This window comes from Rhinoraja longicauda, chromosome 1 (assembly GCF_053455715.1).
Source record: "Rhinoraja longicauda isolate Sanriku21f chromosome 1, sRhiLon1.1, whole genome shotgun sequence".
Lineage (NCBI taxonomy): Eukaryota > Metazoa > Chordata > Chondrichthyes > Rajiformes > Arhynchobatidae > Rhinoraja > Rhinoraja longicauda.
Genome location: NC_135953.1, coordinates 47,133,197 through 47,159,765, shown reverse-complemented (window position 1 = coordinate 47,159,765; position 26,569 = coordinate 47,133,197). Strand labels below are relative to the sequence as shown.

General features: G+C 44.7%; 1 protein-coding gene across 3 annotated transcripts in view; it reads right to left on the bottom strand.

The window, feature by feature from the left end:
- The window catches only part of itga2.2 (integrin, alpha 2 (CD49B, alpha 2 subunit of VLA-2 receptor), tandem duplicate 2), a 116,203-nt gene extending 94,781 nt beyond the window's left edge, over positions 1 to 21,422 (bottom strand). For all 3 annotated transcript variants that reach the window (XM_078396722.1, XM_078396740.1, XM_078396732.1), the window contains exon 1: positions 21,132 to 21,422. In XM_078396722.1, the coding sequence (XP_078252848.1) occupies positions 21,132 to 21,180 (49 nt within the window). In that variant the 5' untranslated portion in view covers positions 21,181 to 21,422. The remainder of the gene's footprint in view (positions 1 to 21,131) is intronic.
- Between the last annotated feature and the right edge of the window lie 5,147 nt (positions 21,423 to 26,569).

Genomic DNA, 26,569 nt, shown 5'->3' with positions numbered 1-26,569 from the left:
CAAGTTTGGGAAGTTTAAAATTACTTCTGTTAGACCCTTATTCAAAAAAGGGTATAAGGACATAGCCATTGAATTTAAACTCAATGGTAAGACTTTTAGAAATGATAAATAGAGACCGAATTAACAGTCATTTGGACATGTAGATTGATTAGAGAAACCATGAATAGATTTAGAACATGGAACATAGAACAGTACAGCACAGGGACCAGCCTTTCACCTAACAATGTCCATGTTGAAAATTACGCCATGCTAAACTAATCTCCTCTGCCTGTGAGGAAGGTTGTCAAAGTAGATAACCTTCACAACCGGGATATAGATCAGCTACAGAAATGGGCAGAGAAATGGCAGATGGAGTTTAATCCAAGTAAGTTGTTGCACTTTGGGAAGTCGAATGTAGCGGGAAAATACACAATTAATGGCATGAGCCTTAATAGTATTGATGTGCAGAGGGATCATGGGGTCCAAGTCCATAACTCCCTGAAAGTGGCAGGGTGGTAAAGAAGTATGCTTACCTTTATTCTTTGGGGCATTGAGCATAAGAGTCAGGATGTCATGATGCAGCTTTGGTGAGGCTGCATTTGCATTTCTGGTTGCCCCATTGCAGCAAGGATGTGGAAACTTTGGAAAGGGTGCAGAGGAGGTTTTCCAGATTGATGCCTGGATTAGTGGGTATTAACCACAGGGAGAGGTTTGATACACTTGGATTGTTTTTTCTGGACCACCAGAGGTTGCGGGGAGATCAGGCAGAAGAATATAAAATGATAAAAGGCATAGATATGGTACCATTTACTAAATACCATAGGGACTATATACTATAGAGACTCAAAATCATTTTCCCATGGTGGAACACTCAAATTCTAGAGGGCATTGCTTTAAGGTGACATGAGGCAAGGTTTAAAGGAGATGTGCGGGACAAGTTTTTTTTTTACACATATGGTGGTGAGTGCCGGGTCGTGTTGTTGGGTGTGGTGGTTGAGGCAGATATGTTAGTGGCATTTAATAGACTTTTGGATATTATTATTATTATGTTCTATGTTCCATGGTCTATGTTCCATGGTCTATGTTCCATGGTCTATGGTGTATGATCTATGGTGTATGATCTATGGTCTATGGTCTACGGTCTACATTCTATGTTCCATCCACACAATCTACACCCTGCGCCCATATACCCTGGCTTTCCTCTGTTTCCTAGAGTCACCAAAAGCTCACTGCCCCCATAGAATGCTGTTGGTTTAGGATCCCCCACCATCTAGGCCATGCTCTCTTCTCACAGGCACTATCAGGCAAGAGGTACAGAAGCATGAAGTCCCACACCATCAGGTTCAGAAACAGCTATTTTCCTTCAACCGTCAGGATATTGAACTGACCTGCCCAACCCTTATCCAATCTTGACAATGGAATATTACTGATCAGCTCTTACACTACCATGGGCTCTTTTTCCAATTCTAAATATTTGTTGGCCCATCACATTTCATTAGCTCAGTGCACATTTTTCAGCACAGAATAGGTTCTCCCTCAATCCACTCTTCAGGACCTAAATCTTGTTGGCCTGGAAATTGCTTGACTAGTCCTTTGGTCATGGGGAAAAAGCAGGAACGGGGTACTGATTTTAGATGATCGGCCATGATCATATTGAGTGGCGGTGCTGGCTTGAAGGGCCAAATGGCCTACTATTTTTCTATGTCATCTGTACTGAATATTATTCTATATTTTAGAGTACAGCACTGCGATTTAAAAAAAATCCCATCTACTGTTATTAACTGTCTCAGAACTTATTAAAATTGCTCTGTAAATGCATGTTATTGTTGCTGAAATCAAACAGCAAAACATTCTTATTACTTAAAAGGCTGTGACCTGTAAATTTCTAACTGCGCAAATGAAAATTTACAATGTATTATGTTTACATATTCTGTTGTGCTGCAGCAAGTAAGAATTTCATTGTTCTATCTGGGACATATGACAATGAACCACTCTTGACTCTCTTGACTCTTGAAAGTTGAAGAAAGAAGCATAATAGACAGTAATTGTGATAATTTGCAATGAAAACAATTATTTTTGTAATCTGAATTGTTTTTCTCTTTTAGATAGCAAAGCTCTGAAGGATCATTGCGATTAGTAATCATAATGACCACATAAAAAGCCCAATACATTTATTTATTGATTACTTTCTTTAACTATACATGAAACGGATCAAGATTGGAAATTAAGATAGTGATATAGTTTTGTCAATATTCATTTACCTAAATAACCTGCAGTGCGAGTTTAGTTGCCTTTAGTTGTGTTTTCTGATGCCTTCACAGCACAAGAAACAAGTCGCAGCTGGACTATCTTCTCCGCAATGTTCATTAAATTGGTTGCTGCTGCATTCCACAGGAATATATCATCAACTCGACATAAGGCTCAGTCTCCACTCTTCACTACACTGCCTCCTGTGCTGGGCTATGCAATTGGATCTAGAAATGACCACTGGCTTCAGTCTGACCATAGCACTGTCCACTTTGATCATAACCTTCTCTAACTTCAAATGTGTTTGGATCAATATAACTCCACTCTACACTTTACATTGGTCACATGTTACAATGGTTACACATCTGCCTCAACTGTCTCCTTAGGCAGCTCATTCCATATATCCACATTTGTCTTTGTGAAAAAGTTGCTCCTCAGGTTCTTATTAAATCTTTCCCCTCTCACAAACCTAATCAGGATTCTGGTTCCTGAATCCCCTACTCTGGGTAAAAAAACCTCTGTTACACCTCTATAAGATCACCCATCAGCCTTCTGTGCTCCCAGGAATAATCATAGGCTGCCCAACCTCTCCCTCTAGCTCAGGCCCTCAAGTCCTGTCAATGTCCTCATGAATCATCTCTGCACATAAATCATAGAGCACAAAACAGTACAGCACAAGTACAGCTCACAATGTCTGTGCCAAGCACGATGTCAAGACCATCACTTACCTACCTGCACGCAACCCATATTCCTTCATGCCCAGCATATTCAAATGCCTACCCAAAAGTTTTTAATTGCCACTAACGCATCTGCTTCAACCACTACCCCTGTCGATGCATTCCAGGCACTCACCACCCACTATGTAAAAAACCTGCCCCGCACATCACCTTTAAACTTTGCCCTTTTCATCTTAAAGTTATGCTCTCTGGTATTTGATTTCATGAATTCATAAATTCATAAGTGATAGAAGCTGAATTATGCCATTCGGCCCATCAACTCATTCAATCATGGCTGATCTATATTTTCCCTCTTAACCCCATTCTCCTGCCTTCTCTCCATAACCCTTGACACCCATACTAATCAAGAATCTGTCTATCTCTGCCTTAAAAATATCCATTGACTTGGCCTCCACAGACGTCTGTGGCAATGAATTCCAGATTCCCCAATGTCTGACTAAATAAATTCCTTCTCATCTCCTTTCTAAAGGAATGTCCTTTTATTCTGAGATTATGGGCCCTAGTCCTAGACTCTCCCACTAGTGAAAACATTCTCCCTGCATCCATTCTATGCAGGCCTTTCACTATTCGGTAAGTTTCAATGAGGTCCTCCCCCCTCATCCTTCTAAACTTCATGAGCACAGGCCCAGTGCCATCGGACACTCATCATATGTTAACACAATCATTCCTAGAATTCTTCCATCCTGGCAAAAAGATTCTAACTGTCTACCCTATCTATGCGCTCTTTTCAGCTTAACAACCCTTCCAATGGCAGGGTGACCAAAACAGAATACAATAATCTAAATGACGTGGGGGAGAAACGCAAGTAGAGATGGTACTCTACATGGATTGTATTATGCCTGAATTTGTTCAGAAAAAGCCCAGTGTAGCGTACTAAAACAGTCCATTCAATCGCTAGTCTACGCTGGTGTTTCACCTTTTACACAATGCTCGAATCCGACTTCCCCTCTTTGGAAGAGTATTTTGGGTTCCATTTTGGGATATTGGGATCCAACGGGATCCCACCATGAGCCACATCTTCCCATCTCCACCCCTTTCCACAGAGACCGTTCCCTCCGTAACACCCTGGTAAACTTGTCCCTTCCCACCCAAAACACCCCTGCCCCAGGTACATTCCTCTGCAACCGCAGGAGAAGCAACACCTGTCCCCATACCTCCTCCCCTCGACTCCTTCCAAGAACCCCAGCAATATTTTCAGGTGAGGCAGAGGTTCACTTGCACTTCCTCCAACCTCATCTACTGTACCCACTGCTCCAGGTGTGGACTACTGTATATCAGCAAGACCAAGCACAGGCTCGGCAATCGTTTCACTGAACACCTCTGCTCAGTATGCCTAAACCTACCTGATCTCCCGGTTGCTGAACACTTTACCACCCCCCATCTCATTCCCACACTGACCTTTCTGTCCTGGGGCTCCTCCATTGTCAGAGTGAAGCTCAGAGCAAATTGGAGGAGTAGCACCTCACATTTCGCTTGGGCAGCTTACACCCCAGCGGTATGAACATTGACTTCTCTAACTTCAAGTAACCCTTGCTTTCCCTCTCACCCATTCCCTCCCTCTTCCCAGTTCTCTGACCAGTCTTACTGTCTCCGACTACATTTTATCTTTTTTTTTGCCTTGTTGTTACCTTCTTCTAACTAACAATGATCTATTCTACATTTTCCTTGATCTCTATTCCCTTTGTCCTGTTTTCACACCTTACACTTCCTTATCTATACATTTCCTTATCTATATACCTCCGTCTCCCCTGACATCAGTCTGAAGAAGGGTCTTGACCCGAAACGTCATCCATTCCTTCTCTCCAGAGATGCTGCCTGTCCTGCTGAGTTACTCCAGCATTTTGTGTCTATCTTTGATTTAAACCAGCATCTACAGTTCATTCCTACACATTTTGGTTTCCTGTGCATATTACACAGACTAATATAGAACATATGGTACAGATGTAGACCATTCAAGGAAACCAGACTTTTTACTGTTGTCATGTAGTCAGAGTCAAGCAACAAAAGCAGCCCCTTCAGCCCACCCTGAAATATGCTGACCAATGTGCCTATCTATGCTAGTCCCATTTTTTCACATTAGGTCCACAGCCTTCCATGCTTTGGTGATTCAATGTGTGTCTAGATACTTCTTACATGTGAGAGTATTTGCCTGTACCACCTCCTCACACAATGCATTCAGGATTCCAACAACCCCCCCTTAAAAATATCCCCCCCAGATCCCCTCTAAATGTTCTACTCTCACCTATACATATACCCTCATGTTTTAGATGGTCCCACAACAGAAATAGAAAGGTTCTTATTACCTACTCCATCTATTCCCCTTATACTTTTATATATATTAATTTGGTTACCCCACAGCCTCCTCCGCCCCAGGGAAAACAAACCCAATCTATCCAATTCTTCCGAACTGAAATATTCCAATTCAGGCAACACTCTGGAAAATGTCTTCTCCACCCTTTCCAATCAACCACACATTCCCCATAGTGCGACGGCCATGTTCCAAGTACAGCATAGTTAAAGTTTCAAAAAATTATAACATAATATCCCAGTGTTTATGTTCTGTGCCAAAACTGACAAAGGCAATTTAGAGAACAAGGCAGCACTGTGCCTCATTCTTTACCTTATTTGTCTGTGCTATCACTTTCTGGGATCTATGGTCATGTACCCCACAAGCCTTACCAATCACCCTGCATGCCTAGCCGTTTTGACCTTCCAAAACCCATTATTATGCAACTTTCCAGATGATCAATATCATGCAGAAGCCTAAGAAGGTCCTGTTCCCCAATCACAATTTTAGACCATGACCTAAAATCTGTCCATCTTTGTCCTCCAGGACAAGGTGTCATGGTCCTGAAGTCACACATTTTCAAGAGTCCACCCAAGTACTTTGTAAATATCATGATACAAATATAATGATATTTCTTACAGATTCCAACAGTCACTTGTGCGTCCATGATGGGTTCTGACTCGACCACCCCGTGCTGAAAAAGGTTTCCCTCATCTCTCTTCTCATCCTTTCAGCAATTACAGTATATTAAATCTGTGTCCCCTGGGTATTAATCACTTTGCTGAAATAAAATTCACTTGCTGTCTTTCTGACCAAATAATTGGACCATGTATTTCCTTATGGCAACTTAAAGTTTTCCTTTATGATTCCAACATCCTTGTGTCTCCAAAGTTTGCCTTTGTTCTACTGGTCACAATGTGTACCATCTACAATTTTTAAAAATATATGGTGAATTACTATTACTAAATCCTTCTTACATACAATAAAAAAATGAAAGGCCAGGTACTAAAGCCTTTGGAACCCGACAAAGACCTCAATAGGGTTCCTAGCCGTCCAAACACAATACACTGTGAATCAATTTTGGGTGCTGAAACACTCCATATCTCTTCGACTACGTATTTTGGTATCGCCAGCATCTTCCGTTTCTCCTCACAGCCACATCTTCTTATCCTTGGTCTCCCCCTGGTAAATCTTAAATTCAGCTTACTTTCAGAAAGTGTTAAAATTCAAATGGATCTAGACAGTTAAAACAAGTAGCAGCAGTACATGGAAAAGGTGGAATTTTCTGTTCTTATCTTTAAATATCTGTGCGATGAGACAATGCAATGTCTGGTATTTGAATGTAGCTTCGCACCGTTAAGCTGTAACAACATGACTTGCAAACCAGTCTTGACATGTTCCACAAATAATGGTTCTAAGACAGAATGGTCGACTGTGTACGACTGCAATTCGATACAGGAAGGATGACTTAAAGGCAAGGTAAAACTAATGAGGCAGACAAAATAAATTCCCCAAACTGAAAGTGATTAGTTTGTTCTTGATTTTCATTCCTGACATCACAAACAGGTGGTTCATGATCACTTAAAAAATTCAGACAGAACAAATGCACATTTCACCTCCTGAGTGCACAATGAAGTGTTCAGACCTAGAAATGTATTGGTACCGAGGTAAGGCTTATCAAATGGTGAACAGCCCTTCTGGTTGTGGGCCAGATGCATCAAAATACAGTGATGCCCGAGGCCCAAAGCCTACACACCCTTCCCTTCATGGGCAACACCATTGTGGTGCTCAGAAAGAAAGTCTCAGGTAACTTCGGGAGTGAGGATTTACAATGAATGTTTGCAGCAGAGAGAGGACTGCTGCAAAGGGCCAGGGTTTAGATCATTGCCTCAGTTGGTGGCCCAGTGTTGTCAACATCCTGTCTAACTCTTGAGTAGAGGAGTTGAATCCAAGTCAGGGGATGATTGGAGATGATTGGAAAAGGATTCTAGGGTATTGCAAAGACAGGGGTTTGTAGGATGGGTTGGATTGGAGAGTTAAAGCTGAAGAAGTTGGACCATTGAGCTTGAGGTTTAGATGGAAGATGAATGGCCATTCAGGGCCAGAGTCAGTGATCAGTCAGGGAGTCGGGGTCAACTGGGATCAGGGGTCGAGATTGTTGAGTGGTCTTCTTCAGTGTGGAAGATGTGCCAATACAGCCCTTGAATGTGCAGACCAGTATTACACAGGTGGCATCCAAAGTCTTATTGTGTGTTGCTTGACATCACAGTGCATGGCCAGTAGCCTTCATACCCATGTGAACCATATACTTGGAGGCCACGGAGCAAAACTATGAAGTGCTTTAATAACACAAAAAGTACTTAATCACATTTAGCAAAAGGATTGAACCGCTGGCAATCTCCCGGCATGTTTTTTCTTCTAATTCCTGTTGATTCTTTGTGGCTTACACTGCTAACAAAGTGATCAACTTTTTATTTCTCAACTCCACCCATATATCTACACTGGAAGAACCATCAGTAAATCCATCTCGAATGATTACCGCAACATTCACCTTAGTCAGGAAAACAACTCTCCCTTCTCTTTTACCCCAAACTCAATCTCACCTGCACCCTCAAAAGTTAAGCTTCCAGTCCTCCCGTCTGTAATGGCTACCAAGTCCCAGTCACATGTACCTATCTTTGCATCAAGTCTATCCATCTTGATCATCAGCCCTCTCGCATTGATATTACTGCAAATTCATACAACAGTATGAATTCATACAAGTCCTTCCCACCATGCTCCTGCCTATTCTGTCTATGTCCTTGTTTTCATCGACTTCCAGCCTCTCCTCTACCTCACTCCTGCTTTGGACTGTCTCATTGCTGATCTAATTTAAACCATTCTGAGTAGCACTAGCAAACCTGCCTGCCAGAGGTCCCCTTCAGTCCAGGTGCAAACTGTCCATTTTGTACCAATCACCTCTGCTCCAGAAGTGATCCCGATGGCCCAAAATTCTGAGTCCCTGCCTCCTGCACCAACTCCTCAGTCGCACATCCGCCTGTCGTGCCTTCTTGTTCTTACCCTCACGAGCAAACTGAGGATTACTATCCTCGAGGTCCTGCATTTTAACCTTTTGCCTAACTCCCTGTATTCACTCCAAAATACACAATTTTTCCCCCGAGTTATGTCATTTGACATGTAATGTCATATGTTATGTAATTGCCCTGACAAGCAGGGCAATTTCCAGCTCTCACCCTCCCTCTTGAAAATGTTCTTCAGCTGCTCTGAGACATCCTGGACGCTGGCACTATGGAAGCAACACGCCTTGTTTGAAGTCTCATTTACGGCCTCAGAATCTCCTATTTGTTCCCTTAACTACCGACTCTGTCACTCTCGCTCTGTAGCATCACTATCACATCTTCCCCCGCTGTGCCTTAGAGGCAGGCTCGATGCCTCAGTGCTGCCCACCCCTGGCCAGTCATCCCTCACAACAGTATCCAAAGGGGTATAGCTGTGTCCTCAGGGACGCTGAAGTTCCCCTGACTTCCCCCATCCTGCAGGAGGAGCGTACAGCTTCCTTAACAGCCGTCTTTATTGCACTAGACAGAGGAACGTTTACACAAGAAAAGAAACCACAGACCATATCTTATCTCGCCATTGGCTTCTACGCCAAAGCCTCACGCTGACCCTTCACATGGCACTGATTCCTTTCACTGCTGCTGTTCTTGAAGTGCGAGGACCAGGCAATGCTGTTCGAGAGGGAGTTCCAGGACTTTGATGTGGTGTGACTTTGGAGGGCAACTTCTAGGTGGTGATGATCCCAAACTTTGGTTGCCCTTCTCCTTCCATTGGTGAAGGTCATGTATTTGGAAGGTATTATCTAACTTGACTTAATAAGTTGTTGAAGTGCATCCTGTAGACGATGGTAGATCAGGTACATTTTAAGAAGCAACGAAAAGAAGGATTGAGATGCATAAACGTAGGGACATTTAGGGAGAGGATTCCAAATGACAGGGTCTTGCAGATGGTACAAACTGCTGCTATTCAGTGTCAATGGTAGAAAGTGAATAGTTGTGGATAGGGCACCTCTGGATCGGGCTGCCGTGTCATGGCGGTCGTAGCTCCCGCATTGGGGCGATCGAAGCTCCTGCGGCTTGGAGTTCCCCAAAGTCAGTCTCTGACCAGAGGCCACGTACTCCGTGATGTTAAGTCCACAAGCATTCACAGTTGGAGCTCCAAGGTCGATCCCTGGCAAAGGGATCGCGGGCTCCGTGATAAGTCTGTAGGCACCCGTGGTGGAGCTCTCAAAGGTCGGTCCAGCAAAGGCCACCAACTTCTCGATGTTAGGCCTCAATACGGAAAAAAATCACTCCTCCTTCGAGCTAAGAGACTAGCAAAAGTTCCCCCAACTCCCCCCCTCTTGATTCCGTTAGCCCTGAGCTAAATCTAACTCTCTCTTGAAAACTCTCTCTTTATCACTGAGTAGATTAAAAAAGTTAATTAGAAGGCAGTAAGAGTAGTTGAAAACTCTGGAAATATAGCTATGTGTAGAACAGGCAGAATAAAGGTGGTGCTTCGTGTCCTTGAAGATTGTGAATGCATCTGGGGTAGCCTGTCATTTATATGGTGCCAACCCTCAAATATTCAGAGCTACTAAATTTGATTTCATGACACGCCAAGCCTGGATTTATCAGTGCTATGCTGGAAACGCAGAGGTATTGTATATATGCGTGTTCACTGACATGCAAAGAATCTGAATGGCTTGCCAAGAAGCACACAACATATCCCTTAACAGCTTATTAGACTTTAGACTTCAAAAATACAGCATAAAAACAGGCCCTTCAGCCCGCTGAGCCCGTGCTGACCAGCGATCACCTTGTACACTAACACTAGCACTATCCTACACAATAGGGACAATTTACAAATTACCGAAGCCAATTAACCTACAAACCTGGACGTCTTTGGAGTGTGGGAGGAAACTGGAACACCCGGAGAAAACATATGCAGTCACAGGGAGAACATACAGACAGCATCCGTAGTCAGGATCGAATCCGGGTCTCAGACACTATAAGGCAGCAACTCAACCACCGGGCGGGCCACTGTGTCGCCTATTATTTTAAATAATAACTAATCTCCCATTGCAACTGTATCATAATCACTGCTGGCGCATGACTAAATAGATTAGCAGGGTGTGTTCAGGAATTAAATGTTGAGTGTTCTTGAAAAATCCCATTAAATACACATACCATATGTGTGTCTATCTTTAATACGCTGACAACTATTCAGGTGGCTCATATTCCTGCTTTCCCTGCCCTGTAGGCATATCTCAGCAGTTTCAGTAAAGCTCTGAAATGCAAGTAGCTGTTTTGGATCAGGCTTAATGTTATACAATTTGCAGATCCATTGCCATACTCACAAACCTGCACAATACCAGAGATGCCTTGTTAGGCATCATTCTTCAACACTCCAGCTGTGACTTTTGTCCATCTCCAGTGAGTTTAAATTGTAACCTGCGCTGTGGTGTGTTCCATTGTGGAAGGTGTTCCCTTTCGAATTAGATGTTAATCTGGTGTCATATCTGCCTCTTAGGTAGGTTTTATAAGACAACAATAAATCTAATTTGGAGAAGCTATAGGGAACTTTCTCCAGTGAGTAGGCCAACATTTATCCCTGAACTAACATGATCAGCATTATTAAGCAACAGATTATTTCAACATTATATTAGTGCTTGTGGGATGTTACGACATTCAATTGACTTCCTAATTTACATACACAACTACGATGTATGCAATATGTTTAATACAGTACAAACTTCCAAGAAAGACAATTGGGAGGTATAGAAGTAAAGTCATTTAGAGAGGGGATTCCATTGACAGGGTCTTGGCAACTGAAAAAATGGTCACCCATAGCGACGTGATTAAAATCATGGAGGCGAAGCAGATCAATATTCGAAAAGCACAGAGATGTAGCAAAACTATAGAGCCAAGGGAAGTGGGGCAGAAATAGGATTATTAGGTAATGAAGATATATGGGTTTTGGAGTTTGATTCAGGTTAAGATAAAATACCAAGGGTGCAAACAATTTGATTTGACTAGAGAGTCATAGAGTTATATTGCAGAGAAACAGGCCCTTCAGCCCAACCTACCATGCCAATAAGATTTTATAGGTAAGCTAGTCCCATTTGCCTGCATTTGGCCAATATTCCTCTCTACCATTCATATCCATTCACTAGTCTAAATGTCTTTGAAATGTCATAATTTTGTCTGCCCTGATAGCTTCCTCTGGCATTTCATTCTATATATGCACCACACTCTCTGTGATGAAATTGCCCTCAGGTCTTATTTAAATATTTTGCCCTCACCCTAAACTGATGACCTCCACAACATAGAACATAAAACACAGAACAGTACAGCACAAGAACTGGTCCTTCGGCCCATAATGTTTACGCTGAACATGATGCCGAGAACATCTCTTACCTACCTGCGCATTATCCATATCCATCCATTCCCTGCCTCTCCAAAAGCTTCTTAAATGCCACTATCATATCTGCCTCAACCATAGACCCTGGCGGCGTGTTCCAGGCACACACCACACTCTGTGTAAAAAAAGTTGCCCTGTACATCTCCTTTAAACATTGCCCCTCTCCACCTCTATTTCTGGATTCCTCCACCGTGGCAAAATGACTGTGACCATTCACCTTATTTACGCCTCTCCTGATGTTGTATTCCTCTATATGATCACCTCTACACACCAGTGGAAATAAAATGCCCCAGCCTATGCAGCTTCTTCTTATAATTTAAGCCCTTCAGTCCTTGGAAAGTCCTGGTGAATCTTTTCTGCACACTTCCCAGCTTAATGATATCCTTCTTATAGCAATGTACACAATACTCCAACTGTGACCAGACCAATGTCTTGTTCAGTTGTAGCATGATGTCCCAACTCCTATTTAGTTTTGTTTCGAGACACAGTGCAGAAATGGTCCCTTCGGCCCACTGAGTCCTCACCGACCAGTGATCCCCGCACATTAACACAATCCTACACACACTAGGGACAATTTACACTTACACCAAGCCAATTTAGCTACATACCTATATGTCTTTGGAGTGTAGGAGGAAACCGAAGATCTCGGAGAAAACCCACACGGTCACGGGGTGGACAAACAAACGCCATACAGACAGCACTCGCAGTCAGGATCGCACCTGGGTCTCCGGTGTTGCAAGCGCTGTAAGGCGGCAACTCTACCGCTGCGCTACTGTGCTGTCCTATATTCAATAGCCTTGCTAATGAAGGTGAGCATGCCAAGCACCTTCTTCACCATCTTGTGTTGCAATTATCAGGGAACTGTGTCTCTGTATCCCTCCATCTCTCTCCCAGGGTCCTAACATGTATGGTGTTTATCCAGGTCTGGAATGACTAAGCAAAATACGCCACCTCACATTTATCAAAATTAAAATTCATCTGCAATTCATTGGCTCATTTCCTTAGTAGATCCAGATCCTTCTGTAAACTTGAATAGTCCTCCCCATTGTTCACTATCCTATTAATCTTTGCTTTCATCTGCAAATTTGCTAACTACATTAACCACGGTGTTATTCCAAATTGTTAATACAAGTGACATACAACAGTGGACCCAGACAGATCCCTGCTGCAACCCTCTGGTGACTGGTCTCCAATCAGAAAAACAACGTTTCACTACCATTCCACCAAGACTATTTAAAATCCAATGGCTAGCTGTTCCTGGATAACGTGATCCAACCATCTGGACTCGTCTACCATGCGGGACATTGTCAAATGCCTTGATAAAGTCCATCCAGATAACGTTCACTGCCTGTCCCCACCAATATACTTCAAAAAGGTGGGAATGATCTCCAATGCACAAAGCTATGCAGACAATATCTAATTAGTTCTTGCCTTTCCAAATTCTGGTAGATCCTGTCACGTTGAATTCCCTTGTGTAACTTACCCACCACTGATGTCAGGCTCACTGGCCTATCGTTTACTGGCTTGTGTGTGCAGCCCTCCTTAAATAGCGGTACAATATTAGCCCCCCACCGGAGTGTTCCACGACGCCTCTGTGGCTAAATATGATGCAAAAGCCTCTACTGGGGCACAAGCAACAGTTTCCCACAATGGTGACTGATTATGGCTTGTGAGAGGAAAGGTGCTATTGGTTTGGAAGCTCTGTTTATGGTCCAAATAAAAGACAAAAGAATGGTTATTCTCAATGTTTATACCCAAGTACTTAACATAAACCAACTGTTGTAAATTATCTAATTAGCCAGAAAGTTTTTTGGAATGTCTTCAGTTAGTGAAAGGCATTTTTTTTTTCCAGTCTACTTATCGTAAAATGATGCTTCAAATTCAAGTCACTCTGTTTACATATCTTTGCACGAATCTTCCTTATGCTCTAGCATTGAGGGGAATTGCACTGCAACGTCAAGGTCAAGTGCTTAAGCAGAGGGGATATGATACCATAGAAGTGTTGCAATAGGAATGGATTTTCAGAGATAAACCATTATGCCATGATTAGCCACTTCATTGAGCAATCCAGTTGAGAGCTGCAGAATATACTCCCACATATCTGCTTCATTCATGCGTCACCATTGGGTGGGACCACAGATATAACAGCTACCAGACAAAGTGGACCCGTTGGGCCCATTCCTCGTAGAGGGGGCAGGACAGGGATGGGGAGAAGGTGTGAGTGAATGAGCCCTGGACCCAAAGCCTCTCCTCTATTGTAGCACCCTTAACCCCCCCACTCAATCCCCCTTATCCCCCCCTCCTCCCCCCACTGACCCACTCCTTCCCCACTAACCACCCCCACTTGCCCCTCCCCTGCCCACTTGCCCCTCCCTGACCCCCACTCCCCCAGCCCTGCCTCCACCCCCATTTCCCCCTCCCCCAATCCCCTCACCCCTACTCGCCCCACCTCCCTCCCCTCCCCCTACCCCCACTCTCCCTGACCGCACCCCACTCTCCCCCCACCCCCAATCTTCCCTCCTCCCCACCCCACTCTTTCCTTCTCCCCACCCCCACCTCCTCCCCACCCCCACTCTCCCTGCCAGCACCCACTCTCCCCCCCACTCCCAATCTTTCCTCCCCACCCCCACTCTCCCCCACCCCCACTCTTCCCTTCTCCCCACACCCACCCTGCCCTCCTCCTCACCCCACTCTTCTCCCCCCACCCCCTCCCCCCTCTTTCCTCCCCCACCCCCACTCTCTCCTCCCCCCACCCCCTCCCCCCACTCTCCCCTTCCCCACCCCCACTCTCCCCTGCCCTGCACTGTCCCCTTCCCCCCACCCTCATTCTCTCTTACCCCGACCCCAACCCCCCCACTTGCCCCCCACCCCCATTGTCCCCCTTCCCCCCACCCTTCCTACCCCACTCCCACTCTCCCTGACCCCCCATCCCCACTCTCTCCCCCACCCCCACTCTCTTCTCCCCCTCTCTCTCCTTCCCCCCACTCCCACTCTCCCTGACCCCCTCCCCCCCACCCCCGCTCTCTCCCCCCCCCACCTCTCCCCTTCCTCCCCACTCTCCTTCCCACCACCTCCACTCCCCTTCTACCCCTCCACCCACTCGACCCCCCCTCCGGCAACGTCGCTTAAAGCTCCAAGCGAGGGGGGAGAGGAAAGGGGAGAGGAAGGCACTGAGCATGGCACTGCCGTCAGTCAGGCGGGTGCCCCTCCTGCCCCTTCCTCCTCCTCCCCCCACCCCCCTATTACTTAAAGGTGAATTCCGGCGGCGGGGGGGGGGGGGGGGGGGGGGGGGGGGGGGGGTGGGGGTGGTCGGGGGGGGGGGGAGCGCGAGCTTATCTCTCACAGGCGCACGGGTCCCATTGTGACGTCACACGCTGAAGACCTTCAAGAAATGGGTTAGAAAGGACATTTTTAAACTTTAAAATATCTCTAGCTTTAAAAATGTAGCTTCAATTTGAATGTGAGTTGTTAGAGATTATGCCCAGGATAATGGTGAGTAATGTGGTGCAAACATTGTCGCGCTATGGTCTACTATTTTGACTGTGCGAACCACAAAAGTTATGGTGCACACAAACACACATACAGAGTTTTAGTAATACATACATATATATATATATAGATAGATGTTTTAATAATTAGCCTATAGAGGAAAAGAAAAGATCACAATCAAAAGTTTGCAAAAAATACTTGGATTCTAGAAATACATGATGTGCAAAAAAACCCAGAATTTGTTGTATCATAGTTGACAGTATTCTTGATTAAAAACTCAAAGTGTGCAGAAGAGACAGCCTTTTTTTTCTCTGCAGTGGAAACAGCGACCAGTAGAAGACTTTTGTCTGATTTCCTCTCCCCAGCATTGCTCTCTTAAGACTGTTTCTGTGAGACAGTCAGTCTGCAATCATCCCTATTCAAGATGACGGGTGAGGAGTGACAAAGGAAACTTTATCTTGACAGACAGGGAACGGGGTGCAGCATTGACAAATGACAATGTACATTTACACAAGTTTGGATGTCTGAAGGTATAGGCATTGGTGCCTGGAAAGTCAGCACAAAAACATTCATTGTTTCCTTGATTGGTGGACAAAGCATTAAGGGCTACAAACTCACATTCATTTCGCTTTGCCTGTGCTCCTCTTTCATAGACTTGTAAAATTCCTGCTGCATTTTCTATGACAGTGTCAATACATTGTCATTAGATTTTGTTCGAATTGTCATTTTGGGCAGAAATTGACAATTTGTGTGGTAATGCACAGGAGACTATAAATATACAGCAGATGCAGAACTTTAAAAAACGAACAGCATCTTAACAGCAACATAGCTGTGAAAACTAATGAAGGGGAAAGACATGTTTCACCACAAACATGTCTAGGAGAGAATTTAAACTTAATCCCTGCCCATTTATCAGGAAGGAGAAATCTCTGATGCTAAAAATTGGCAACGATCAGCCATGCTCAATATGTGCAACAAACGAGCAGATTCCTATAAAAATGTAACTCCTTTTTAATATCCATGGTCACCGTTTGCATACATTAGGATATGAACACCAGTTGTAAGGTCCTAATTAAAAATTGCATATGAATGGATGGATCTTGTGTGGATCAAGTCCATTCAGCCAGATCTTCAGAGGCATCACCTGCAGCTCGGAAATAGGCAGCTGGTGGCTTCTGAAGAAAAAGGTAGGGACACCTCTCCTCCCTTTCTTTATCTCTCTGTCTACATCACAGCAGATAGATATCGACTGTCATCTGCTATAAACCTCCCAACTCCCACAGTTAACTGGACGACACTTCCTCCCACCCTACTTCTTGCAACAATGCTATTCCCTACTCTCACTTCTTCCATCTGCTCCCAAGATGAAGCCTTCCATTCTTTAGTTAATGTGATGTTGCCTCTTCTATCATAGGTGGAGCCCACACCTGCATCTCCTCTCTATCCCATGGTTCTGCTCTTGCTCTCCCTCTCCCCGCACATAATATCGATAGAGATGGCCCTGCCCCTCACCTGTCATCCCAGCAACCCACACAGCATCCAACACGACATCCTCTGACATTTACATTACCAACCTCCCACCACCCCAAGTCACATCTTCCCATCTCCACACCTTTCTGCCTCCCGCAGAGACCACTCCCTCTGCAACTCCTTGGTTCACTCATCCCTTCCCAAGCAAACCAATCCCATCTCCAGGTGTAACATCTGTCCCCATACCTCCTCCCTCGTCTCCATCCAGGGATCTCAGCAGTCCTTCCAGGTGAGACAGAAGTCCATGTGCACCTCCTCCAATCCCATATACTGCATCCAGTGTTCACAATGTGGCCTCCTTTACGTCGACAAGACCACGCGTAGACTTGGAGACTGTTTCGCTCGGTCTGCCAAGGCCTACTGGTTAACTCCCCTTTTTAACTCCCCTTCCCATTCCCATATTGACATTTTATACTGGGCCTCCTCCATTGCCACAATGAGGCTATACACAAATAGAAGGGCAGTACTTCATTTTCCACTTGGGTAACATACAACCCAATAGTATGAACATTGATTCTCTACAGACATGCTGCCTTTCCCGCTGAGTTACTCCAGCATTTTGTTCTTTGGTTCTTTGGTTTACACCAGCATCTGCAGTTCCTTCATACACTGTATGAACATTGAATTCTCCAATTTTAGGTGACCTCTAACAAGCCCTCTTCTCCTGTCCCCTGTGCCCCACATAGACTCCCACCTATTTCTTCCCTCCCATGCTGCTTCTCCTACATCCCTGCAACTCTTCAATCAGTCTCGCCTAATTCCACCTATTACCTGCCAGGCTTTAATCTGCCTCTCCTCTCTCCCATCTTTCTCTCCCCTACTCCTCTCTGCTCCGAACAGTCAGTCTGAAAAAGGGTTCCGGCCCAAATCGTCACCTATCCATGTTCCCCAGAGATGCCTGACCCACTGAGATACTCCAGCACTTAAAAAAAAAAAGACTATTGAAGGAATGTTTGCCCTCATTGCGAGAGGATTTGAGATTAGGAGCAAGGAGGTCCTACCGCAGTTTTACAGGGCCCTGGTGAGACCGCACCTGGAGTATTGTGTGCAATTCGACTTCACATGGAGTTCAGAGCTGGGGAGGAATTCATCAGGTCCAGGAACAGAATTCCACCATTCGGCCCATCAAGTCCACTCCGCCATTCATTCATGGCCCACCCACCCCCATTGTCCCCCTTCCCCCCACCCTTCCTACCCCACTCCCACTCTCCCTGCCCCTCCCCCCCACTCTCCTTCCCCCCCCCACCTCTCCCCTTCCTCCCCACTCTCCTTCCCCCCACCTCCACTCCCCTTCTACCCCTCCCCTCCACCCACTCGACCCCCCCTCCGGCAACGTCGCTTAAAGCTCCAAGCGAGGGGGGAGAGGAAAGGGGAGAGGAAGGCACTGAGCATGGCACTGCCGTCAGTCGGGCGGGTGCCCCTCCTGCCCCCTCCTCCCCCCACCCCCCCATTACTTAAAGGTGAATTCCGGCGGCGGGGGGGGGGGGGGTGGGGGTGGTCGGGGGGGGAGCGCGAGCTCATCTCTCACAGGCGCACGGGTCCCATTGTGACGTCACACGCTGAAGACCTTCAAGAAATGGGTTAGAAAGGACATTTTTAAACTTTAAAATATCTCTAGCTTTAAAAATGTAGCTTCAATTTGAATGTGAGTTGTTAGAGATTATGCCCAGGATAATGGTGAGTAATGTGGTGCAAACATTGTCGCGCTATGGTCTACTATTTTGACTGTGCGAACCACAAAAGTTATGGTGCACACAAACACACATACAGAGTTTTAGTAATACATACATATATATATATATAGATAGATGTTTTAATAATTAGCCTATAGAGGAAAAGAAAAGATCACAATCAAAAGTTTGCAAAAAATACTTGGATTCTAGAAATACATGATGTGCAAAAAACCCCAGAATTTGTTGTATCATAGTTGACAGTATTCTTGATTAAAAACTCAAAGTGTGCAGAAGAGACAGCCTTTTTTTTCTCTGCAGTGGAAACAGCGACCAGTAGAAGACTTTTGTCTGATTTCCTCTCCCCAGCATTGCTCTCTTAAGACTGTTTCTGTGAGAGAGTCAGTCTGCAATCATCCCTATTCAAGATGACGGGTGAAGAGTGACAAAGGAAACTTTGTATTGACAGACAGGGAACGGGGTGCAGCATTGACAAATGACAATGTACATTTACACAAGTTTGGATGTCTGATGGTATAGGCAGGAACTAGGGTACTGATTTTAGATGATCAGCCATGATCATATTGAATGGTGCTGACTCGAAGGGCTGAATGGCCTACTCCTGCACCTATTTTTCTATGTTTCTATGAATAGGTAGATGGACAATATCTGATGTTTAAATGGTATTATGTTGAAGTAACCAATTAGAGCATAAAAATAGGTGAATAAATAAATGCATGAGATTATGCAGCTCTTCATAATCTCAAGCTTGAGGACCTCCGTGCAAGTGGTTGGTGATTCCAATCCTACATTAGACAGGTTGGCATGTCGCAGGATCCCAACCTGCTGCTCGACTTCACATGGAGTTCAGAGCTCGGGAGGAATTCATCAGGTCCAGGAACAGAATTCCACCATTCGGCCCATCAAGTCCACTCCGCCATTCAATCATGGCCGATCTATCTTTCCCTCTCAACCCCATTCTCGTGCCTTCTCCCCATAGCCCCTTACATCCCTAGCAATCGAGAATCTGTTCATCTCCGCCTTAAAAATATCAATTGACTTGGCCTCAACAGCCGTCTGTGGCAATGCACTCCACAGATTCGCCACCCTCTGCCGAAAGAAATTCATCCCCATCTCCTTTGTAAAGGTACTTCCTTTTATTATGAGGCTATGTATGGCCTCTGGTCCTAGACTCTCCCACTCGTGGAAACATCGCCTTAGTGGAAACTAGTGACACCTGCCACTCCTTTATCTCCGGACTCCGGGAAGATGTTCATCCAAGACCAGGAGCTTATTGTCTCTCAGCAGATGAGCGAGCGAGCGAGCGCTCACAGACCCATCCATTCGGTCCATTGGACAGTCCCTAGGAGTGATGTCGGTAAAGCAGTAGATTCATGTCGCGAACAACATCCCACCCCACCGATTACTTCATTCATTCACGGAATGTGGACGTTGTTAATATGTGGGCATTTCCGATAGGATATATTTGTCAGCTGTTTGTAAATACCTTCAAAAAGTGGTGGCTTTTCATGACTATTTGCCCTTCTATGTAGCTGGAGGGCACTGTATCAGTCGCAAACATTACAGGGGAGCAGTGACTTACTTCCGAAGACAATAAAGGTAACTGTGCATTAATTAGGAGTGGGATTTCCATCAGAGGGTGGCATTTACTGGAACTGCCGCACTTTCTTTTTATAAACTGAATTAAAATTCTCGAACTACGATGTGGGATTTGAACTCATGTTCTCTGAATCATTCATTCAAGCAGACGGGGATCACTGTGGATCAGAGTATCACAAATACCGCGTTCCCGGACATACAACTTCATAACGAGTATCGCAAACATTACTAGTAGCCTGGTGGTAAACAAATCTCTGAAACTTCTAGTAACACGCCTGAGTGAAATACGAACAAACATGACTCTAGGCTATCAGCCAACGGCTCTCTGCCATACCCTGGGTGCCGCCTGTTACTTCAGGTTCACTTAACAAATGGAAAAGGACTGTTCACTGGAAAATGGGAAAGATTAGATTACACTACATGACTCTATACAAAGTGCACATATAGTTTAGAGAATTTGAAACAGTGTATAATTTGTTTCCTCTCTTCAAAGAAAAAAAAAGAAACAATTGCAAACTAATATTTATATCCATGCACCGAGTTTATCATATGTGGACCTTGAAAGGAATCAATGGAGTCAAAATAAACCATGTATCCATCTGAGAGCTCCGTGTTACCATGTTGCGCCAATGGAATGTACAAGAAAGTTTAAATGTGACTGAAACACTTGCAATTATTTAAACTGAAAACGCAAAATTCGTTGGTAGGACTATTTATTTTCGGGATATTTACAAAGTATTGGTCTGCAGCGACCAAACTTTAAATTGAGCACAATTAAAAGCACAAGCAAGAGAGATTTTATTTTGAAATAAAAGGTCAGTCTGGTGCTGGAGAGCAGACAATGTACGCGACTCATGCAGCAACATTACACATGCACACAGGCACCATCTTCTCAACAAACAAGTGAAAAACGAAGAGCAATTTATGTACAAAGACAAGCAAAAAAAAACATGAGACTTGCAGAAATCTAAACTGGAGATAAAGATAACATTTTACCAGATGCAGGTTTTGCCTGCCTTATTATATTTTAAACAGTTACTTTTCTTCAGTTACTTTCATTATTCAAAGTTTTGAACAAAATGAGGTACATTTTTAGGGTAATAACATTCCTACCTTGGACAAGGAGTACGAAAGCAAGCATCCCTCGTGTACTGAGACCCATTGCTGGCTGTGAGCTCACTCACATTCTATGTCTCCTGCACTGAAGATCCTCAATGGTCACTAGAGCTCTTTCTGATTGCTGCTTGCAGCTATTCTCACTCTCTGCCTGTTCACCTTAATCAGCTACTGTCTTGAATGTCTGTTTATTATTCTGCCATGAAACTACTTTCTGAGTCAGAGCCACACCTTCCAAAAAAAAGTTTGAGACACCGCACAAATTCTTCTATCCATTAAATGACGAAACTCCAGGCTGTTGGTAGTAAAAGTCCGCCCACTAGGAATTATAACCCTCTGACCAGAATGTAACTCCTCCTTCTGCAACAACGACACCCCCGTTTGTCCTTTCTGAATGACGGACGATAACTTGCTTCAGACCTGCTGTTGTGTGTTCTGAGGGATCTAATGAAGCAAGTGAACTGTTGTGCAGGAGACGGCCGACGGAGTAAGGAATGCGGGCAGCTTGTGAGGTTGGGCATTCCTTCTCACTGATTATGCGGGGGCTTTGTGTGTTTCTGTTGACCTTGAGGCTCTCAGTATCAGTGAAATTCTCTTCACGTTGAGCTGTGTTAGAGTCATTAGGTTATAGAGCATGCAAACTGCCCTTTGGCCCAACTCGTTCATACAGACTACCTGCGCTGATCAACATTTGTCTCTATTTTTGGTCTGAATCCCTTTAATCCTTTCCCATCCATATAGGTACGAATTAAAGAGATTTGGACTGTCTAAATATCTTCTAAAGCTGGTAACTGTTCATGTGTCTACCATTTCCTCTGGCAGCTTATTCCACATATTCACCATCCAAGGAATGCAAAACTTGCCCCATCATGCTTCCTTTAAACCTTTAGTCTCACCACAAACCTTTGCTTTCTAGTTTTACAGTCCCATATCCTGGGAAAAGACAGTGATCTACATTACCTACATTGCTCATATTTTTTATAACCATTGATAAGGCCACCCCTCCACTTCCTAACCTATCCAGTTTCTTCTTATAACTCACACTCTCCAGTCCAAGCAGAGGTTCTGAGATGTCAATGCATACTTTACTATTCTTCAAGGACATTTTCAACATATCCTTGAATCCTTTCCTCTGTCCACCTAGTTTATTCTTCCCATTACTCTTCCCAAAATGGTTAGTTGTGAAAATCTGGTGTCAGGCATGCAAGTAGTGTGGCCAGGCCAACATAGCTGACTGAACTAGTCAGGTCTGAAATGCGGAGGAAATTGGTGTGCGAGAGGAGGTCAACATTCACCTTTCCTTCAAGTAGATTTGGAGGATTCTGTGGAGATTCAGATGGTGGACTTTGTTTAGGGCATGACAATGCCTTTTATAGATAATCCAAGTAAACAAGAGAACAGTGATCACCAAGTGACCACCAAGTAGATCATGGGTTTTGCGTGGGATCTGAAGCTTTAATCTTCAAAACACTTTCCCCTCAATTGACCAAAGGTTGTGCTGGTGCATTTGAAGGTTATAGTTAATCACACCATCGGTTTCTGGCTTCTCTGGGAGTTGGCTCGCTATTGGCTCAATATTGATGGTCTCCCAGTATCCACCTCCCCTCACATCCGGAATCTTGGAATCATCTTTGATCAAACCCTCTCCTTCGACAAACACATCAAACACATCACAAAGACAGCCTTCTTCCACCTCAAAAACATTGCCCGTCTCCGTCCATCCCTCTCCTTCACAGCTGCAGAAACCCTCATCCACGCCTTCATCACCTCCCGTCTGGACTACTGCAACAGCCTCCTCTATGGCTCACCCTCAAAAATCATCAGTAAACTTCAATACATTCAAAACTCCGCTGCCCGTCTACTCACCCACTCCCCGATCCGTGACCATATCACCCCCGTCCTTTACAAACTCCACTGGCTCCCCATCCCCCCGAAAATCCAATACAAAATCCTCCTCATGACCTACAAAGCCCTCCATAACCTGGCCCCATCCTACCTGACTGACCTCCTCCACAGGCACACTCCCACCTGCACCCTCCGCTCTGCTGCTGCCAATCTCCTGTCCCCCCCCCCCATCCGGACCAAACTCAGATCCTGGGGGGACAGGGCTTTCTCCATCGTTGCTCCCACCCTATGGAACTCACTACCCCAAACCGTCAGAGACTCCTCCTCACTCACCACATTCAAAACATCACTGAAGTCTCACCTCTTCAGCACTGCCTTCAACCACTGAAGGTCACCTCACCTTCTGTCTCCTTTCTCTGTTCGTTTACTTATTTATCTATTTATTCACTTCTCTATGTTCTAGAAATCCCTGTAAAGCGTCTTTGAGTGTTTGAAAAGTGCTATATAAATGTAATGCATTATTATTATTATTATTATTAAATGTACTGCTGTGGGCAGGTGGGATGGTCTTTAGATGTTGCATGTAAGGCACATCCTCTCGTAAATGCTCTATTAAATGAGTCAACAATGTCTTGTGGCTTGGCCTCTGAGCATGTTTACTGCAACTTCCCCACTGAGAATCACATGACCTTGGTTCAAGAGTTAGGTGGAAGAATTCTTCTTCTATTATTTCTGAAGGTTAGATCCATTTCCACTGGAAGCTTGTTGGAGGTGTTGTGCTGAAAGATTGAGGAAAATCTTGAAAAAAAATGATGCAGTCTTGTTACCCTAGGTATCAACAGGCAACACCTGGTGAATTTCTTCTGCACTCCTTCCAATAATACCACATCTTACCTGCAGTGTGGCAATCAGAATTATAATGATTTCCCATGTTTGGCTTGACTAATGTTTTGTGCAGCTGCAACATGATATCTCAACTCTTATACTCAAAGCCTTGCCTTGTGTATGCCAAAAACCTTTTGCACCCCAGATTATACCATTCACCTAAAAAACAGAGATAATATAGAGTGGCACATTTTGGGATGTGGGAGGAAACCAGAGTACCCAGAGGAGACCCATTCAATCACTGAGAGAATGTATAATCTCCACATAGACAACCAGGAAGTCAGGATTGAACCTGGGACACTGGAACTGTGAGGCAGCAGCTTTACTAGTTGCCCCTCTATTCTACCGATAACAGTAGCCAAAGAAGGCATACTGGAATAAACGGGTCCTTTTCGGAATGTCAGGCAGTGACTAGTGGGGTACCGCAAGGCTCAGTGCTGGGACCCCAGTTATTTACAATATATATTAATGATTTGGACGAGGGAATTGAATGCAATATCTCTAAGTTTGCGGATGACACGAAGCTGGGTGGCAGTGTTAGCTGCGAGGAGGATGCTAGGAGGCTGCAGAATGACTTGGATAGATTAGGAGAGTGGGCAAATGCATGGCAGATGCAATATAATGTGGATAAATGTGAGGTTATCCACTTTGGCGGCAAGAACAGGAAAGCAGAGTATTACCTGAATGGTGCCAATTAGGAAAAGGGGAGATGCAACGTGACCTGGGTGTCATGGTGCACCAGTCATTGAAAGCAAGCGTGCAGGTGCAGCAGGCAGTGAAGAAAGCGAATGGTATGTTAACATTCATAGCAAGAGGATTTGAGTATAGGAGCAGGGAGGTTCTGCTGCAGTTGTACAGGGCCTTGGTGAGACCGCACCTGGAGTATTGTGTACAGTTTTGGTCTCCTAATCTGAGGAAAGACATTCTAGCCTTAGAGGGAGTACAGAGAAGGTTCACCAGATTGATCCCTGGGATGGCAGGACTTTCATATGAAGAAAGACTGGATAGACTAGGCTTATACTCGCTGGAATTTAGAAGACTGAGGGGGATCTTATAGAAACATATAAAATTCTTAAGGGGTTGGAGAGGCTAGATGCGGGAAGATTGTTCCCGATGTTGGGGAAGTCCAGAAGCAGGGGTCACAGCTTAAGGATAAGGGGGAAGTCTTTTAGGACCGAGATGAGAAAACATTTCTTCACACAGAGAATGGTGAGTCTGTGGAATTCTCTGCCACAGAAGGTAGTTGAGGCCAGTTCATTAGCTATATTTAAGAGGGAGTTAGATGTGGCCCTTGTGGCTAAAGGGATCAGGGGGTATGGAGAGAAGGCAGGTACAGATTACTGAGCTGGATGATCAGCCATGATCATATTGAATGGCGGTGCAGGCTCGAAGGGCCGAATGGCCTACTCCTGCACCTATTTTCTATGTTTCTATGTTTCTATGGCTTGCAGGTTAAAAGTGAGAGTTAGGAGGTTGAGAGGCAATCTGCGGGGGGAGTTTCTCACATGGAAGGTAGTTGGAGTCTGAAATGCAGTGTGCGAATAGCTGATACTCTCAGTACATTCACAAAGCATCAGAGAAGTACTTAGGGTGCCAAGGCACAGAATGCTACAGACCAAATACAAGTAAATAGAACACAGTGGACATGGACTTCACCGTACAAAAACTTCAAGAAAATTACAGAAGCAACACCAGCCACTGTGCGCTGCTTTCTTGGATTTGGTGTGACACAGTAGGATAACAATTGAGGTAACTCTCAGCTCCAGCAACCTGGGTTTAATCCTGACCTTCAGTGTTGTGCGTGTTGAGTTTGCACATTGTCCCTGTGACTGTGTAGGTTTCCCTAGTTCAGTTTCCTCACATACCTCAGAGATATACAATTTGGGATATTCGCCAACTAATCTCAACTGCTCAATTATATAGGTGAGTGGTAGACTCCCCGGCGAACTAATGAGCATGTTTGAAGAATAAAATGGGATTAGTGTAAATTGGTGCTTGATGGGGTGCCAAGATGGGATTCCAAGCAGCTTGTTTCCGCACTGTATGACTTTATAACTTCTGTGATATAGAGGCAACTATTCGTCTTTGCAGCAGCACAGTGACACAGTGGTAGAGTTGCTGCCTTGCAGTACCAGAGACCCAGGTTTTCGATCCTGACAATGGCAGCTGTCTGTATGGAGTTTGTACGTTCTTCCTCTGACCTGCGTGCGTTTTCTCCAGTGGCTCCAGTTCCTCCCACATTCCAAAGATGTTGGTTAATTGGCTTAGTTAAAATTGTAAATTGTCTTAAGTGTGTAGGATAGTGTTAGAGTGCGGGGATTGCTGGCCAGCACGGACTCAGGGGACTGAAGGGCCTGTTTCTGTGCTGTATCTCTAAAGTCTAAAATCTAAAGGCTGGGTTCACGATCAACTTAGGGCACTTCTGCTCTCTCTGCAAGAAGCAGGATAGGATCTTGATTCAGCTTGAACAGAGCCTCTAAACTTCAGAAACTAGCAGAACAAAACAATTTTCAACGTTAGTTATGTCTCCAACCAGCCAGCAAAGAGCCAGAGGCAAAACATTCAGCATAATGTTGCTCTGATGGCGACACCAATGTAGTTCTGGCTTCACAGTTGTAGGTGTGTCAGAAACCTGTGAGGACCTGTTTACTGAGGTGGAATCTTCAGAAATATAGCTTTTGTGAAGTTTTATTGCTCCCCAAAAA